General features: G+C 42.6%; 1 protein-coding gene across 1 annotated transcript in view; it reads left to right on the top strand.

Moving 5' to 3' along the window:
* The window catches only part of PCDH15 (protocadherin related 15), a 2378624-nt gene that overhangs the window by 2089290 nt on the left and 272161 nt on the right, over window positions 1-17173 (top strand). The window contains exon 28 of the mRNA XM_085614969.1: window positions 7823-7911. Coding sequence (XP_085471095.1) covers window positions 7823-7911 — 89 coding nt within the window. The remainder of the gene's footprint in view (window positions 1-7822; window positions 7912-17173) is intronic.

Genomic DNA, 17173 nt, shown 5'->3' with positions numbered 1-17173 from the left:
CCAATCCGATCTCACGGTGAGATGTGTGGTTAGGCCCCGCCCAGATATATATGTGATTTTACTTTTGATTTTCTCAGGAACTACTGAACAGATTGACACCATATAGGCAAAAGGCACATGCCTGACCTGAGGACTACCTCTTTGCCAAATTTCAAGTAATTCTGTTCAGCCGTTCGGGCTGTACCTTCGACTAAAGGTCCTATGGGAAAATGCATGGGGAAAACGCGTTTTGGGACCCCACTTTTTTCTCAGCCCCCGCTTGACGCATCACCCCGAGACTTTCAGTGTAGGAGATGAGCGGAGCGCCCCATTAGTTTTGAAAATTTCATGAAGATAAGTCATCCGGCGCCAAAGTTATTCAAAATAGAATTTTCAGATTTCCTATGGGAACTCGGTCCTAACTATAACTATCTACTGGCGACCACCAGTAGATAATTATATAAATACATAAAACAAACAATATTAAATCAAATGCTAAATAATAAAAAAGTTAACCATTTAAATAAATATGAAAAAATATATTTACTAAAAATATTAAATACATTACTTAACTCCAAAACCCTGATGGGACTTCAGAGGCTTCTGGATCAGTTTGATTGCTCTTGCAGGATGAGGGGATTGGAGATCAACGTAAGCAAAACCAAGTATATGGTGCCTAATCCTGGGCCATCGACCATGACATATCTCACTCCGGCAGGGGCCCTATTAGAACGTGTCCGTACATTTAAGTACCTAGGCCTCACACTTACAGAACACCTGGGGTGGCAAGCTCACATTATGCAGCGACGATTAAAAAGGAGCAAGTATCCTCAAAATGTCACGCAGTTCACAGTATCGCCCTATTCTACCAGGGATCCAAATTTACAATCTTAAAGCCTTGGGGACTGCTGCCTATGGTGCTGAGCTATGGGGACTTCAGGGTTCTACCTCATTGGAAATGGTGGAAAATTGCTTTATGCAACAGCTGGTCGGTTTACCAGTAAGCACTCCCTTGCTTCCACTTAGACTGGACCTTGGGGACAGAAATATTTCAGATAAATTGGCATTGCACCCCATACTCTAATGGAGGAGGATCTGGGTCACCCCAGAGCTATCTGCTTATCGACAGGGGTTAGAGGAAATCTTGTCCTAAGTGGGCTCTAGCAGAATTCCATGGCTAAAGCATATAAAGGATACATTAATAGTCATCAGCTTTGAGGGTCTATGGAATATCCCGGGCTCCAGGCTGGGGCTAGCTCCAAATCACATATGAAAACTGCATACAGGCTATATAAAGATAATCGTATATCTAGCAAGTGAAGAAATGGAACCCTAACAAATGGCTATCTCACAGTTAAGGAATCCTTCAAGCTAGAGGACCTCCTGGACAAAATAGTACCTCCTCCAGCCAGGCATCTCTACTTGCAGTTCCGGTATGGAACTTTACCTGTCCAGGCTTTTACTGCAAAGTGGGAGCATTTACTATGGGCAAAGGAGTTGCATTACCCGGCCTGTGGGGATCAAAAAGAAACCATTGATCACATTATCTTTTTCTGCCCAATCTATGTGTCACAAAGGAGGTGTTGGATTATTCCGCTCTGTCAGAAACTGGGAGTTAGGGAACATAAGAAAGCACTCAGGATTCTGAGATACGACAAATACAGGTTGTCAATCTTTGCTCTCTTTTGTTTTCTAATGAGTGTGCAGAATATAAGGTGCAAGTTAAGCATCCCTTATAAGAAACTTGTATAAGTGGCGAACAGTAACATGGCAGCTGTACAATCGTTGTAGAATAGGAAGGGTAATACTTGTTGTATTATAGGATTAGGATTAGAGTTTTATTTTCTTTTAACATTTTAGCATTTGAATAACCTATTTTATTGCCTAGAAAGCCAGATTCGGATAGCTGGATTTGCAATTATGTTAACAACTAATTTAAACCTAGGGAGGTATTAAGCACCCCCAATCAATTTGCATTAAATCCTTATGCTGTTCAGTTTTAATATTATTGTATTGAATTTTGTACATTTTTACCGTAAATGTCAAATGTTTTATGTATGTTTGATTCCATGTGTTTTTATGGCTTATAAGCCAAAATAAAGTTTTAAAAAAAGAGTTAAAATATTAAAAAGACAAAATATACAAATATATATATATATATATATATATATATATATATATATATATATTCACTGAAAAAACCATAGGTTTAACCGTTTCACTGCCAGGCCTTTTGCCCTCCTGTGCCACGCCCTTTTTTGGCTATTTGGGGTAGTGCGCGCTGAGGCCCCTGTAACTTTTTGACCACATAAGGTATCCATGCCAAATTTGCGTCCTTTTCTTCCAACATCATGGGGATTCTGATGGTACTCAGGGTTTGTGGATTCCCATGGAGGGGTCACAGAAATGAGCCAAAATACAGCAAAATTTAGTTTTTTGGGGGAAAATGGGAAATACGGGCTGCAAATGAAAGCTTCTGAGTTATTCCCTGCAAGTGTTATCAAAAAAGGGTTTATGGGGCTGAAATCACCATTTTCCCAGCTTTTAGGGGATACCAGACTTTTGTCAGTAACCCAAAAATTTTTACACAGTTTTGGCATTTTTCCGGGACATAGCCTATTTTTGCTATTTTTTGTGCTTTCGACCTCCTTCCAGTTAATGGTAGAAATGGGTACAAAAGCAATAATGGATCCTGAACAGCTATACATTTTAGAGAATTAGACAAAATTCTGAATTCAGCAAGGGGTCATTTGTGTAGATCCATCAACGTTTTTTTTATAGAAACTAACAGTTAAATATAGGATAAATTGAAAATTTGTTGAATAAAAAAGACTTTTGTGTCAATGTTTTCACCTGTAACTTCTTCTAATTATGACAGCTCTTTGAAAGCAAAATACCGTTACATCCGATGGACTTTACTGGTTGTGGGGATATATAGGACTTGTAGGTTCACCAAGAACCCGACGAACCCAGATCCAAAAACTGAGCAGCAACTTGCAATGGTTTTTTATTATGTACCGGGTATATAGTAATTATTCTGTAAAAATGTGTACATGGAAAAATCGGTATGAAAGACACCTATGTATTTCTGAAATGGGAATAAAATATAGAGTTTAGAAACAGTAGATATTTGCACATTTCCGAAATTGGGAATACTCATACTAGCATGAGAATTATCAGTCATCTTTTAGAATGACTTCTTTTTTACACAATGTCTTTCATTTGGAAGGCAGAAATGCATCGAAAGTCAATAGGCAATAACAGTTCCTTTACAAATCTGAATTACCCTAAGTCTCCCGATAAAAATGGTACCTCACTTGTAGGGGTAGGCATAGTGCCCACAACAGAAAATGGCTCAAAACCCAACGTGAACACACCACATTTTCACAATGCAAAATTAACCTTTTTTAGCAAAGTGCCTAGCTGTAGTTTTTTAACCCTAGCTCTGCCGGCACCTAGGGAAACCTGGCAAACCTATACATTTTTGAAAACTAGACACCCAGGGAATCTAAGATGGGGTGACTTGACTGCCTCCCACCAGGTTCTGTTACCCAGAATCCCTTGCAAACCTAAATAATTGCCAAAAAAACACTTTTTCCCCTCATTTATCTGGTGGAAAGTTCTGGAATCTGCATGGATCCACAAATTTCCACCCACCCCGCGTTCCCCAAAGTCTTCCGAGAAAAATGGTACCTCACTTGTGTGGGTCAGCCTAGTGCCCGCGACAGGAAACGGCGCAAAACTTAACATGGACACACCTCAATTTCGTAGCGAAACATGACCCTTTTTTGGCAAAGTGCCTAGCTGTAGTTTTTTAACCATAGCTCTGCCGGCACCTAGGGAAAGCTAGAAAATCAATACATTTTTGAAAACTAGACACCCAGGGGAATCCAGGATGGGGTGACTTGACTGCCTCCCACCAGGTTCAGTTACCCAGAATCCCTTGCAAACCTAAAAAATTGCCCAAAAAAACACATTTTACCCACATTTCTCTGGTGGAAAGTTCTGGAATCTGCGTGGATCCGCAAATTTCCACCCACCCCGCGTTCCCCAAAGTCTTCCGAGAAAAATGGTACCTCACTTGTGTGGGTCGGCCTAGTGCCCGCGACAGGAAACGGCGCAAAACGCAACGTGGACACACCTCAATTTCGCTGTGAAAAATGACCCTTTTTTGGCAAAGTGCCTAGCTGTAGTTTCTGAACCATAGCTCTGCCGGCACCTAGGGAAACCTAGCAAGCCTATACATTTTTGAAAACTAGAAACCCAGGGGAATCTAAGATGGGGTGACTTGACTGCCTCCCACCAGGTGCTGTTACCCAGAATACTTGCAATCCTAAAAAATTGCCAAAAAAATACACATTTTCCCCACATTTCTGTGGTGGAAAGTTCTGGAATCTGCGTGGATCCACAAATTTCCACCCAGCCCGTGTTCCCCAAAGTCTTCCGAGAAAAATGGTACCTCACTTGTGTGGGTCGACCTAGTGCACGCGACAGGTAACGGCGCAAAACGCATCGTGGACACACCTCAATTTCGCAGTGAAAAATGAACTTTTTTGGGCAAAGTGCCTAGCTGTAGTTTTTGAACCCTAGCTCTGCCGGCACCTAGGGAAACCTACTAAACCCACACATTTCTGAAAACTAGACACCCTGGGGATTCCAGGGAGGTATGGCTTGCGTGGATCCCCTAAAGTTTCCTTACCCAGAATACCCTGCAAACCTCAAATTTAGCTGAAAAAAATCCCTTTCTTCACACATTTTTGTGTGGGAAAGTTGTGGCATCACCGGGCTGACACAAATTTCCCACCACCCAGCATTCCCCCGGGTCTCCCGATAAAAACAGTGGTTCACTCGTGTGGGAGGCCCAAGTACCCGCGACAGGCAAGGGCCCAAAACGTAGTGAGGCAACATGAAAATTGGCTATCTCAAAACGACCTGGTTTTGCAAGGGGGTTCACTTGGGTTTTTAGCCCGGTGCTCGGCGGCCACCTAGGGAAACCTACCAAACCCACACATTTCTGAAAACCCGGGGGATTCCAGGGGGGTATGGCTTGCGTGGATCCCCCAACGTTGCCTTACCCAGAATACCCTGCAAACCTCAAATTTAGTTGAAAAAAATCCCTTTCTTCACACATTTTTGTGTGGGAAAGTTGTGGCATCACCGGGCTGACACAAATTTCCCACCACCCAGCGTTCCCCCGGGTCTCCCGATAAAAACAGTGGTTCACTCGTGTGGGAGGCCCAAGTACCCGCGACAGGCAAGGGCCCAAAACGTAGTGAGGCAACATGAAAATTGGCTATCTCAAAACGACCTGCTTTTGCAAGGGGGTTCACTTGGGTTTTTAGCCCGGTGCTCGGCGGCCACCTAGGGAAACCTACCAAACCCACACATTTCTGAAAACCCGGGGGATTCCAGGGGGGTATGGCTTGCGTGGATCCCCCAACGTTGCCTTACCCAGAATGTCCTGCAAACCTCAAATTTAGCTGAAAAAATCACCTTTTTCACACATTTTTTTGTGGGAAAGTTGTGGCATCACCGGGCTGACACAAATTTCCTACCACCCAGCGTTCCCCCGGGTCTCCCAATAAAAACGGTGCCTCACTCGTGTGGGAGGCCCAAGTACCCGCGACAGGTAAGGGCCCAAAACGTAGTGAGGCGACATGAAAATTGCCTATCTCAAAACTACCTGGTTTTGCAAGGGGGGTCACTTGGGTTTTTGGCCCAGTGCTCGGCGGCCACCTAGGGAAACCTACCAGACCCACACATTTCTGAAAACTAGACACCCAGGGGATTCCAGGGAGGTATGGCTTGCGTGGATCTCCCAATGTTTCCTTACCCAGAATGCCCTGCAAACGTCAAATTTAGCTGAAAAAAATCAACTTTTTCACACATTTTTGTGTGGGAAAGTTGTTGGCATCACCGGACTGACACAAATTCCCCACCACCCAGCGTTCCCCCGGGTCTCCCGATAAAAAAATATGGCTTTCAGATACTTTAAAGACTTTTTTCACTTTGGAAAGCATTACCTGTTTTGCTGCTGCCTGCCAGAATAAAGATGGTGAAATTTCACTTTGTGTGTGGCGCCTTACTGGGAGAGCAGTTTTTGTTTGGATATTACATGTGGCCCGCTCCGGTCACGAGGCTGCCCCGCTGCTTTCAGATACTTTAAAGACTTTTTTCACTTTGGAAAGCATTACCTGTTTTGCTGCTGCCTGCCAGAATAAAGATGGTGAAATTTCACTTTGTGTGTGGCGCCTTACTGGGAGAGCAGTTTTTGTTTGGATATTACATGTGGCCCGCTCCGGTCACGAGGCTGCCCCGCTGCAAGTGCAGGTCCGGTTGCTTGAATAACATAGCACCACTAGGAACGAAGTGGCCAATTTTTGGGAGGCCAAAGGTGAGCAGCAAAGAGGTTGTGTGCAAACAAGTGACCCGATGGAGTTTTTTAAACATTGAATTACTGGGGTGAAAATGGAAGTAACAGCAGCAGCTAGTTAAAGCAATATACCATACAAAGAACTACATTTACCAGCGTGCAACTGATGCCGATCCGCCTTGATGGGGCGGGACTATAAATCAATGAGGCCAAGTCAGCAGCTGTTCCTTCCCTCGATGCCAGCCAGTGAACAAGGAAACAGGATTCCAGAAACGCGTTTGGCAATATGGCTTTCAGATACTTTAAAGACTTTTTTAACTTTGGAAAGCATTACCTGTTTTGCTGCTGCCTGCCAGAATAAAGATGGTGAAATTTCACTTCATGAGTGGCGCCTTACTGGGAGAGCAGTTTTCGTTTGGATATATATATATATATATATATATATATATATATATATATATATATATTACTCCTCTTCACGCACTCGTTTCACCGCTGCAGGTAGGAGCTCGGACCACAATTTTGTGCTTAAAATCTGTTTTATTGTCTGCTCAGAAGCACAGCCATTACTCGTTTCTAGCCCACAGGCCCATGATCATATGACGCTAGTAACAGTCTCTGCTGGGCTTTTAACCATTTTTTTCACCTAATGTGCGTTTTTTTCTTTTTAAAGTGACAAGTGCTTAAGAAATCTAGTTGTATCGCCTTTGAAATAGCAATGGAAATAGATAAATTACTTAATAGACACATATTCATGAACACAATATTGTTTACGATAAATGTTAAAAATTTATAACAATAAATAAATAAATAAATATCCATTGTTATAAAATCTTTTGTAGCAATAAATATATAAATATATAAAACTACCACTGACTTCAATACAATAAATGCATTATAATTTAAGAACTGCATAAAATGTCATGTAACAATTCTAATATTGGATTATAGTTTCATTTTTGACACAGTGTCGCAATTATAACAAACCGATAAGTATATTCTTAGTATTTCCCAAATAGGCTCAGATATATACAAATGGAACTGTGTCAGTGAATCATGCTATGTGGTTGGTGTCATTCAATAGTGCTTGTAGTTTCTATGACCATATCCTAATTATCCAATTTGGTCTTTTGCGATATTGCTAAGTAAAATTAAATGTGTGTATTATAACGTGTGTATTATTTATTGTGTATATGTAAACCTATATCACCTAATCTAAAACCCATAAGTGCAACTGTGATAGAGACAGAGAGATAGTTGTTTTTTTCTCTTAGCATAAATGTTGATTACTTATTTTTTTGGAAATAATTTCAGGCTCATAAATTATACAACTTTATTCATAGGCAAGTATAGAGATCCTCCGTTCCGTTATGGCCCAATATATATAAATTCATCCCCACAACAAATATGAAGCTGCTTTGCTGCCTTTCCCTATTGAAGGTAACAATGTATTTTTCTTTTCTTTTTTAGGTTTCTGTAGTCAATCAGCTGGATATGCAAGTTATTGTTTCTAATGTGCCTCCCACCGTTGTGGAACAAAACATTGATGAACTCATAAGGTAACTAAGTAAATTATTTTTCTGTACTGTTTCTCGAGTATTTACTGTATATTTGTACTAGTGGTACATTGTTTGACAGCACATAATGTTTAAACATGGATTATGAAAAGTACACAGTGTCTTTGAATGTACTAGAAAACAATTTCACGTTGTTTATGTATTGTCAAAGGACTTGGTTGATCCTGCCAGTAGCATATGCTTGTACTTATGAAAGGGTTTCAATAGTATTCTTCCTACCATACACATGTTTAGCTGTGCAGAAATATTCTTTTCAGAAATAATTGTTTTCCATTTCTGTCAAACTGTGTTGGTTAGATGCTTACATGAAATCAGCAAATCTCTGTAGCTTAATAAATCAAAGAATTTTGCAGTTAAAAAAATGTTGTATGAAGTAGTTGGCTCTGGCTCCCCTTATGAGTGATACGGTGGGGGGCTGAGGTATTTATTTAAGATGACTACTAGAATCACTGTTTTTTCCAATCTGGAAATAATATTTTGGCACTTTCTGCAACAAAGTTTGCATGTACCAATATTTGGTAGAGATTTTGCACAGTAATTTTTGGATGGTTTCCCTTGCCAAAATTCAACAGGATAAAATGGTGAGGGATGCAGTAATTAGATGCAGATTAGTAGCTAGAGCTGAGGAATCTCCAAACCAGTTGTCCAAATAGCAGGGTATCATCATCATTTATGTAAAATAAAAACCCACATACAGTTCAAGTAGGATTTGTTTTCTATATGTCATCAATTGAATCAGGATAAGGACTCTCCAACTACTGCTTTCTGCAGTCCTAATTTACCTCAATAGCCAGGAGCCTGAATGAGGATCAAGAGTAACATTTCAGAACTGCTGCAGTTGGCATATGACTAATTTTACAATCTTACTAGGTTGTTCAATTCAGCTAAAAAATTCAGATTTGTGTGATGAGCTGAACGACAAGACCACTGAGCTCTACTCTGATTTCTTAACTTCCAAGCTGTTAAATTTGTATCTTTTGCCCATTGGGTGCATTGAAAACAGATGAATTGTAGCTAACAGTTCAAATTTAAATTTCATTATGTAAACATTTACCCCCGCTCAAACCTCAGTATGTTAAGGAAGATTTATTTGAAATACTTATATAGAATTCAAATAAGCATACTCTCATCCTCCTAGGAAGGTTTCCAGACAATAAACTTTTCTTGTCCAAGTGTTATTATTTGGAGGGTTGAAGCCCCACTCAAGTATTGAACACAATCCCTGTTAGTTTGAACCACAAAAAGTAACTTAATCAACCCGTGCTGAACCCTCTGGTAGCTTGACACAAACACAGTCACGGTTAACCTAGAAGCAATGTGTTAAGTAGCTAGGGAGCACACAAATGGCAATAAAGTGAAAACACAACACAAGAAACATCCCACACCAATTTAGTAAAATAGAGTAATATGTATTAAATTATTTGACATCAAAATGACAAAAATCAAATCAGTTGAACCAGAGTTATGCAATTTTAAAGTTTTAAGTAACAATAGTGCCTAGAAGCACAAGGCACTAACTGGTTATCTGGCAGCGCTGGACTGGGACAAAGTCCAAAGTCTTGGCTAACCTCGGTGCGCGAGCCTTATACAGGGACTAAGTTAAGCTTCCTGAACAAGAGTCCCTCAAATCCTCAATGAATGCGGAGCAGTGCGAGATAACACGCTGAGGATGGATTGTGCAGCAGCAGTTCAGAGGAGCTGGGAGACTGCAGTGTGAGGACCTGCTTTGTCGTAGTTGCGGGGCTTGCAATGCGAATTTCTGCACAAAAATGCGTTGTGCACCGGCAGTTCTGAAGAAGCTGCTGAGCTGCTATGCGGAGTCATGCTTCATCGTCAAGGATGGCGCCAATGAGGGTTTGTGATGTGAAGGCCTCCATCAAGGATGTTTCACACACCGGCAATTCCGAGGAGACTGCGGGCTGTGATGCAAAGTCCTACATCGTGAATGTATCGTGCAGTGGCAGTTCTGAAGCGGAGCTGTGTGGAGTTGTGTTGCATTGTGTCAGTCCTGCTGTCAGACACACATCTAGACTGGCAGAGCACCTTCAGGCAGCATGGCAACAGATTAGCAGTCCTTATGACAAAGCAGCACTACAATCCTCCTGAGTCTTCCACAGGTCTAGAGGTGTACTGAAGAGCTGGGTTTTAGGGTCTAATATTTATATATGGTGGCCACTTTGGATCTTATCTTATCTTATCTTATTGTTTTGGTAAAGCGCTACAGCTGCCCCAGCAATGAGGCGTCCCGGCGCTGGAACCTAGATCAGATCCTAAGCGAGGAAAGTCCATGTACAGAGAAGGGGTTACAGGCAAGGGAATAGAAAAGTTTTCACTGCTTTCCGGAAAGCTGATAAGTTGTCTATCGAGCGAATATGATGTGGTAGTTCATTCCACATCTTGGCTCCCAGGAACCTAAAGGAGCGGCCGCCCATGCGGCAGAGTTTTATGCGTGGGATGCATAGAAGGTTTTGGTTGGAAGATCTTAGGTTCCGTGACGGCGCGTAGGGAGTGAGAAGGGGTTGAAGCAGAGGGGGGGTATTGAGTTTGAGGATTTTGAAGGTCATAATGAGGGTCTTGAACTTGATTCTGGAGTCAACAGGGAGCCAGTGCAGTTTTCTGATGGTCGCTCTGGCTGAGCATCTGCGGGGAAGGCCGACCAAAGTTCTAGCCGCAGAGTTCTGCACACGCTGGAGTCGTGCTAACTCACATTTGTTGGCACCGAGAAGGAGCACATTGGCATAGTCTAGGCGCGAGAGGATGGTGGCTTGTATGATGAGTTGGCGGGTCTTTGCGTCGAAGAAGCCTGGTATGTGGCTGAGGCTTCTCAGTAGGCCAATGCAGGTGCCGGCAACTTTTTTGGTGTGGGTTCGGAAGTTGAGTGAGTCGTCCATCCAGACACCCAAGTTTTTCACTAGGGTTTTGGGGGGAGGGATGGTACCAAGGGAGGACGGCCACCAGTGCTCATTCCAAAGGCTGGTGTTTTTGCCAAGGAGAAGCACCTCTGTTTTTCCGCCATTAAGTTGTAAACAGTTCGTTGTCATCCATTGGGCGATCGCAGAGAGTCCGTTTTTAAAATTAGAGGAGAAGTTGGAAGGACCATCTGAGAGAGCGATGGCCAGTTGTGTATCGTCAGCATACGATACTAATGTCAAGCCCCATTCTTTGGCCACTGCCGCCAGAGGCTGAACATAAAGATTAAAAAGAGAGGGGCTTAACGCAGAGCCCTGCGGGACTCCCTGTTCAATAGGGTGGGGTTTGGATAGAAAGGGGGGGGCAGAAACTCGAAAGGACCTGTTCTCGAGAAAGGATCTGAACCACTCCAAGGCATGTCCAGTTACTCCAAAAGTCTCCAGACAATTAAGGAGGATGACATGGGATACCGTGTCAAATGCCGCGCTGAGATCCAGGAGGATCAGTGCAGCACTTTGACCGGTATCTAAAATCGTGCGGAGGTGCTCTGTGGTGGCTAAGAGAGCAGACTCAGTGCTGTGGCCTGGTCTGAACCCATTTTGTGATGGGTCCAGAATGTTGTTTTTGACCATATGCTGGGATAGAGTGCTGTTGACATGCGCCTCAGCGAGTTTGGATAGCCATGGGAGCAGGGAGATTGGACGAAAATTCTCCGGTTTGGATGGATCTAGGGTGGGTTTCTTGAAGATAGGCGCGACCCACGCTTGCTTCCAGGCAGAAGGTACACACGCTGAGGTGAATGAGAGGTTCAGGATGGCAGTTAATGCTGGTAGGAGGAAGTTGAGTGACTCTAGGAATTGAGCCGGGTGCATGGGGTCTGCGGGGGAGCCAGATTTGACTTTGTTGCATAGTCTAATTAGGGTGTCTTCGGAGATTTCTGGGATGTAGGTCATGGTCGAGTAGTTAGGAGAGACAGAAGGATTGCTGATAGTACTAGGGACATGCTGGGGGAAGGAGGTGTAGATATTCCGTACCTTGTCAACGAAGAACTTGGCAAGTTCTTCGCATTGTTGCTCAGAGGAAATAGTAGGGAGGGGTGTTTTGTTGCTCTGTAGTTCTTGTACAAGTTTAAAGATTTCTTTAGCGGGGGTGGGACTAGATTCGATTTTGTCGGCGTAGAAAGCGGTCCGTGCAGCACGGATGGCTTTGTGATAGGTTTTCTGTAACAGAAGGTATTTAGCTTTGTCTTCTTTGTTATATTCCCTACGCCAGAGGCGTTCTGCCTTTTTGCACTCTTTCCGTAGATTTTTGAGTGTGTCGTTGTACCAGGGGTTAGATGGAGAGTTACGACCCTTTGTCCATTTTGCTGGAATGAGGCTGTCTAGTCCGCCTAAAATCCACTCATGAAACATGCTGTAGTTGGTGTTGATGTCAGAGTTGTTGTCAAGGTGGAAGTCCCCTAGGGTCTTGTGAAAGTCCTCTTGAGACAGTTTATGCCAAGGTCTTTTTAGTCGGCTGGTCGATGCCGTATTGAGCCTGCTTTTGTTGACCGGTATGGCCAATTTAATAAGGGAGTGATCTGTCCATCCCATAGGAAGGGGTGGCTCTGAGGTGAGTTCTTCTAAGTTTGAAAAAACTGGGTCTAGGATGTGCGCAGCTAGGTGAGTTGGAGTGGAGATGAGGGGGTTGAGTTGCAGTGCGGAGAGGTCTGCAAGGAGTGTTTTGATCGTAGGGTCATTAAGTAGATCAAAATGAAGATTAAGGTCTCCCAGAATGGTAAAATTGGGGCTTTTAGTTATTAGAAAGGTTGTTGACTCAAGGAGGGCCTCAATGAATTTTGAAGAGGGGCCAGGTGGGCGGTAGATGTAGAGGCCCGACACGGTGAAGTTAGGATTTATGAAAATTTTGAAATGGGCGCATTCGGAGTCTGACAGGTCTCCGAATGCGATAAGGAGAGGGTTCTGGAGATTTCCTCCTGTATAAGCTCTTGGAATTTTCTGCCTCTCTGCCCAGGCCCCGAATTATCTGGAGTCAGAGTAGACTGGTGTAAACCTTGCTCAGGCATACCCTTTGTGATGTGCAAGTGTGATAGGTGACCCCCTGCCACCATCAAGTCAGAGATGGCCCACCCTGCTAATATCTATGTCCTTTTTTTTCACTGTCTGGAAGAAATATTCAAAGACCAACTGCCAGCTACACATAGTCATGTGACCCAGTAAACAGGCTGCATGCACCTACTAGCTGGGACCAGAAAATGCCAACTTTCTGACAGTGACACTTTCAAAATTCTAACTTAAAATCCAACATTACCAATAAAGAGTGCTTTAAATTACAAGTCTTTAGATGGCAAACTCAACATCCCTACCTACTCCCAATTGAAAGTTATCACTTAGTAATTGTAATAAGTTAACACAATATTATCCTATAGGAGAGGTAAGCCTTGTAGTAGTGAAAAATGACTGTAAGAGTATTTCACCACCAGGGCATTTAAAAGTTAAAAGTGCATGTACCTCCTTGTAAATACACTGTATTATGACCTGTGGGCTGTTTAGGGCCTATCCTAGGGATGACTTATATGTATTAAAAAGGAAGCTTTAAGCCTGACAAAAGGTTTATTTTGCCAAGTTGGAATAGAGGTTACTTTTGCACACATAGGCTCCAATGGCAGGCCTGACACAAGTTTAAAGGGCTACTTAAGTGGGTGGCATAATCAGGGCTGCAGGCCCAACAGTATCATGTAATTTATATGCCCTGGGTTCATGTAGTACCACTTTACTAGCGAAGTGCAAAAAATTAAATACGTCAATTTGGTATAAGCCAATGTTACTATGTTTTAAGGTGAGAGCACAAACAAATTAGCACTGGTTGTCAGTGAGCAGAGCCCTAAAGACAGCAAAAACAGGAGCCTGGAAGGTGGAAGGTATTTGTTGGGGAAAACCACAGCAAGGATGTCTGGTCTAACATCCAGCAATTCAAGTTTATAAGGAAGCTGCTTCCATTATTCACTTTTGCTTATGAGGTTATTGTCTATAATGCCTTTGTGTCAGCCCGACTTAACTATTGCCATAAATGCTTTATTGAATTGCGAAGGAAATCTATACTTCAGCTGTATAGTAACAAAACTGTGGCTGTTTGCAGACTGTTAAAGCTAAAAAAGAGAGATAGCTTTTGTCCTGAACTGTGACAATTACACTAACTTCAAGTCCTGGAAAGAATCATGTTCAGATTGCTAGGCCTGATCATATGCCTGCATTATACCATAATTGTCCATGGTTGTGTACTAACTCAGTTTGGATCTATGCTCAGCAATATTGCTACACTTGGTTGTACCAACTACAAGCAAATACTGAGTAAAGGGGAGATACCTCTAGTTGCAGGTCGAGCTACTATGGAGTACTCTGTCAAATGAAATCTGATTCAACCCTACCGCCGAAAGAATTTAATAAAAACATGATTGTTTCCTCTGTATATTTTGAATGAGTGAACATCAATCAATGACTTAGGATTAGTTAAGTAGTATATTTGCTGTAAAGCATATAGGAATGACAGTCTTCTGAATTGCAATAAGGTTTTCATTCAGAGATAGGGTGTAAAACGTGTCCTATAATACTCAACTTTAGACAGCAATCCCTATGGGACCATCATTCGTACTGTCACCGTTCTGCAAGTGGTGCCCTATGACCCTTTAAGGAAGGGGGGAAGTGAGGCAGCTGCTTAAACATGCAGAAACAATATGCATAGGCATGCAGTAAGTGTGAAATGTGCAACACTATCAATTTCGGTTTGCAGGGGGCTATCACTTTATTTATAATCATTGCTTGCCCCTCCAGACGCCCTATTATTACAATTTGCTATATCACAGTCTAGAAGCCAGGTGTTCCTTGTCACAATAAGCACTGCATTAACATTCCATGCCATAGGTGTAGTTTTCACACCATATACTAGGGCCTTATAGGAGTGTTAGATAGTCCAATCAGGAATTAGCCACTTTTTACGTATTTTAGGGGTCTTAGCACATACACTAGGCATTTGACAGCAGTGCCCCAGTGTGTCTAAAAACAGCAATAACATTGAGCAAAAAACGGAGGAGATCCACCCAAGAAGGGGCATTTTCTCTACTCCAGCAATGGTTTGAAGCACTCTCCTACGACCAGTATTGTTTGATACCTCACAGTTGGCAGTTCATGGATTCCAATAATTATATATCTCTCCATGAGTCCTATTTAAAATGACAAATCAGACATTTAAAGGGAATTAATTCGATTTTTTAAAGCATGTAACAACATGAGGAAGAGCGTGTCCTTCCCACAATTTGGGTCGTATGACGGATGTGATAAAGGCCCTTTTGGTATGATTGGCACCCTTCAAAATAAACTTATAAGGTACAATGGCAACAATGGAGGTGAATGGTAAATTGGAGTTGCTCCCCACCCACATAAGAATTGGGGGAAAACAGGGTGCAATAGGTTCCCCAAAAGGAAAATAAATATTAGAAAAATAGACCTAAACATAAAACTACTCACTGAAAGCACAGGGACAAATGTATTGCACTTTTCTTCCTTACTCCCATTAGCAGCAGCCTACCAAAGGGGTCATTTTCCCCATTGCAAGCAACGAAAAAGTTCCCCCTTGTAGCCCCAACTGGACAGAAAAAATACAGCCATAATTGGGGGCGCAAAGGTTCCCTTACACCCGTGGGCCCTAGTGCCACTTCCCTTGCTGAATTATTGATATTTAAGCCCAAGTCTATCCTTATTTTTCACTCTCTGCCTTTGAATAAACAGGTGTATATATGTACCTGCTCGATTGGATACAGTCGAAAAACTGCATTATTACTTTCACTTGTCAATATAGACGTACTACTTAAAGCAGTTGCTTTTTATCAATGTTTTTGATACAGTTTATTAGCTGGAAAAACAATGAAAATGTCGGATTGAAATAATCTAAGCAGGTTTAAAAGACTGCACGGCACAGTTTGAAAGCAGGTGAGCTTGTGTGTTTGCAGTTGTCCGATCAAGTGCTCAGAGTTCTTCACCACCGCTGGTCACCACACAAGATGGTGATCTGGTCTCTCTTTGTGGAGAATACTGCTAGCGTTCCTTCAAGTGAACTCACGAATAACAGAAGTCCAAACTTGACATGAGAGGTGCTCGCCTTTGTGACATCTGCGCTCATCAAGCCACAGTCATTCAAGTCCTAGTATGAAACACATCTTGGGCCACTGACAGGGCTCTCTTGTGAGTAGACACACCAATTAACCTGGCATCCACTGGATGTGCACTTCTGTTCCTTAATTGGGCAAACAGTTCATTGTACTGGGCTCCACTGGCAGGACTACTCCCTCAATCTGTGATCATGTGTGCTCCTCTGCTTTTATATACTTGTTTATTGGTGGATTGCTTGTGTCTCACCCAGGCCCATGGGAAATAAGAACACTACATTGAGGGGGGCCTTGTTATGGAAGGAGCAACCACTAAACTATGTAAAGAGCAAACAGAGGCAACAATTACAGCACTGTACAGTCTGGGGACTGAGTTCCATCACATAGATGGGCAAAAGCGGTTACATATTGGGACTAAAAAGTTTATGCACACATTTCCCCAAACAAAGAATAGATATAGCAAGCCAGCATTACATTTAATCTCCAATTTATCAAAACCTAGATTGAAGACAGCACATGTATTTCAAGAGAGGTACCTGTTAAGTATAAAGACGGATGGAGGCTTTAGAGGGAGTCGAGCAGGGGAATAGGATATCGAAGGATGAAACAGTTGAGTTTTAAGGAGACGATGGGAGGGCCTTTGAAGATTAGATATAGAGCTTCATTACCTTAGAAGGCTGGACTCCCCACTTCACTACCTACAACAGTGCCTGAACATTAGTGCATGTTTCTCCTGGTGTTCATGCTTTATCATTAACAGCAATGTCTTGCTATCACCTTTATCTCTACTTATTGATCAGTTCAAATATTTCCACCATTAGTTTCTATTTTTTTTTTTTTTTTTTTTTTTGCGATTTGTAGAGCGCCTGGTGACCCGTAGGCATCCCCGCGCTATTAACCTGTAGAGATCCAGAAGGTGGAAAAGGGAGTGTCTTATTTGGGGAACAGGAAGGTTTTGAGTTTTTTACGGAAGACCATGTAGGAGGGTTCCAGGCGAAGACTGAGAGGGAGAGAGTTCCAAGCTGTAGCGGCTTTAACCGAAAATCGGCGACCGCCAGTGCGAGCCTTCCTGAATTTGGGCACCCTAGCGAGATGTTCGGAGTCAGAGCGAAGGGGTCTTGAGGCTTTGTAGGGGGTAACCATATTTTTAAGCACGGCGGGACCAGCTCCATT

Source organism: Triturus cristatus, chromosome 1_2, assembly GCF_964204655.1.
Source record: "Triturus cristatus chromosome 1_2, aTriCri1.1, whole genome shotgun sequence".
NCBI lineage: Eukaryota > Metazoa > Chordata > Amphibia > Caudata > Salamandridae > Triturus > Triturus cristatus.
This window is presented reverse-complemented; position numbering and strand designations above follow the sequence as displayed.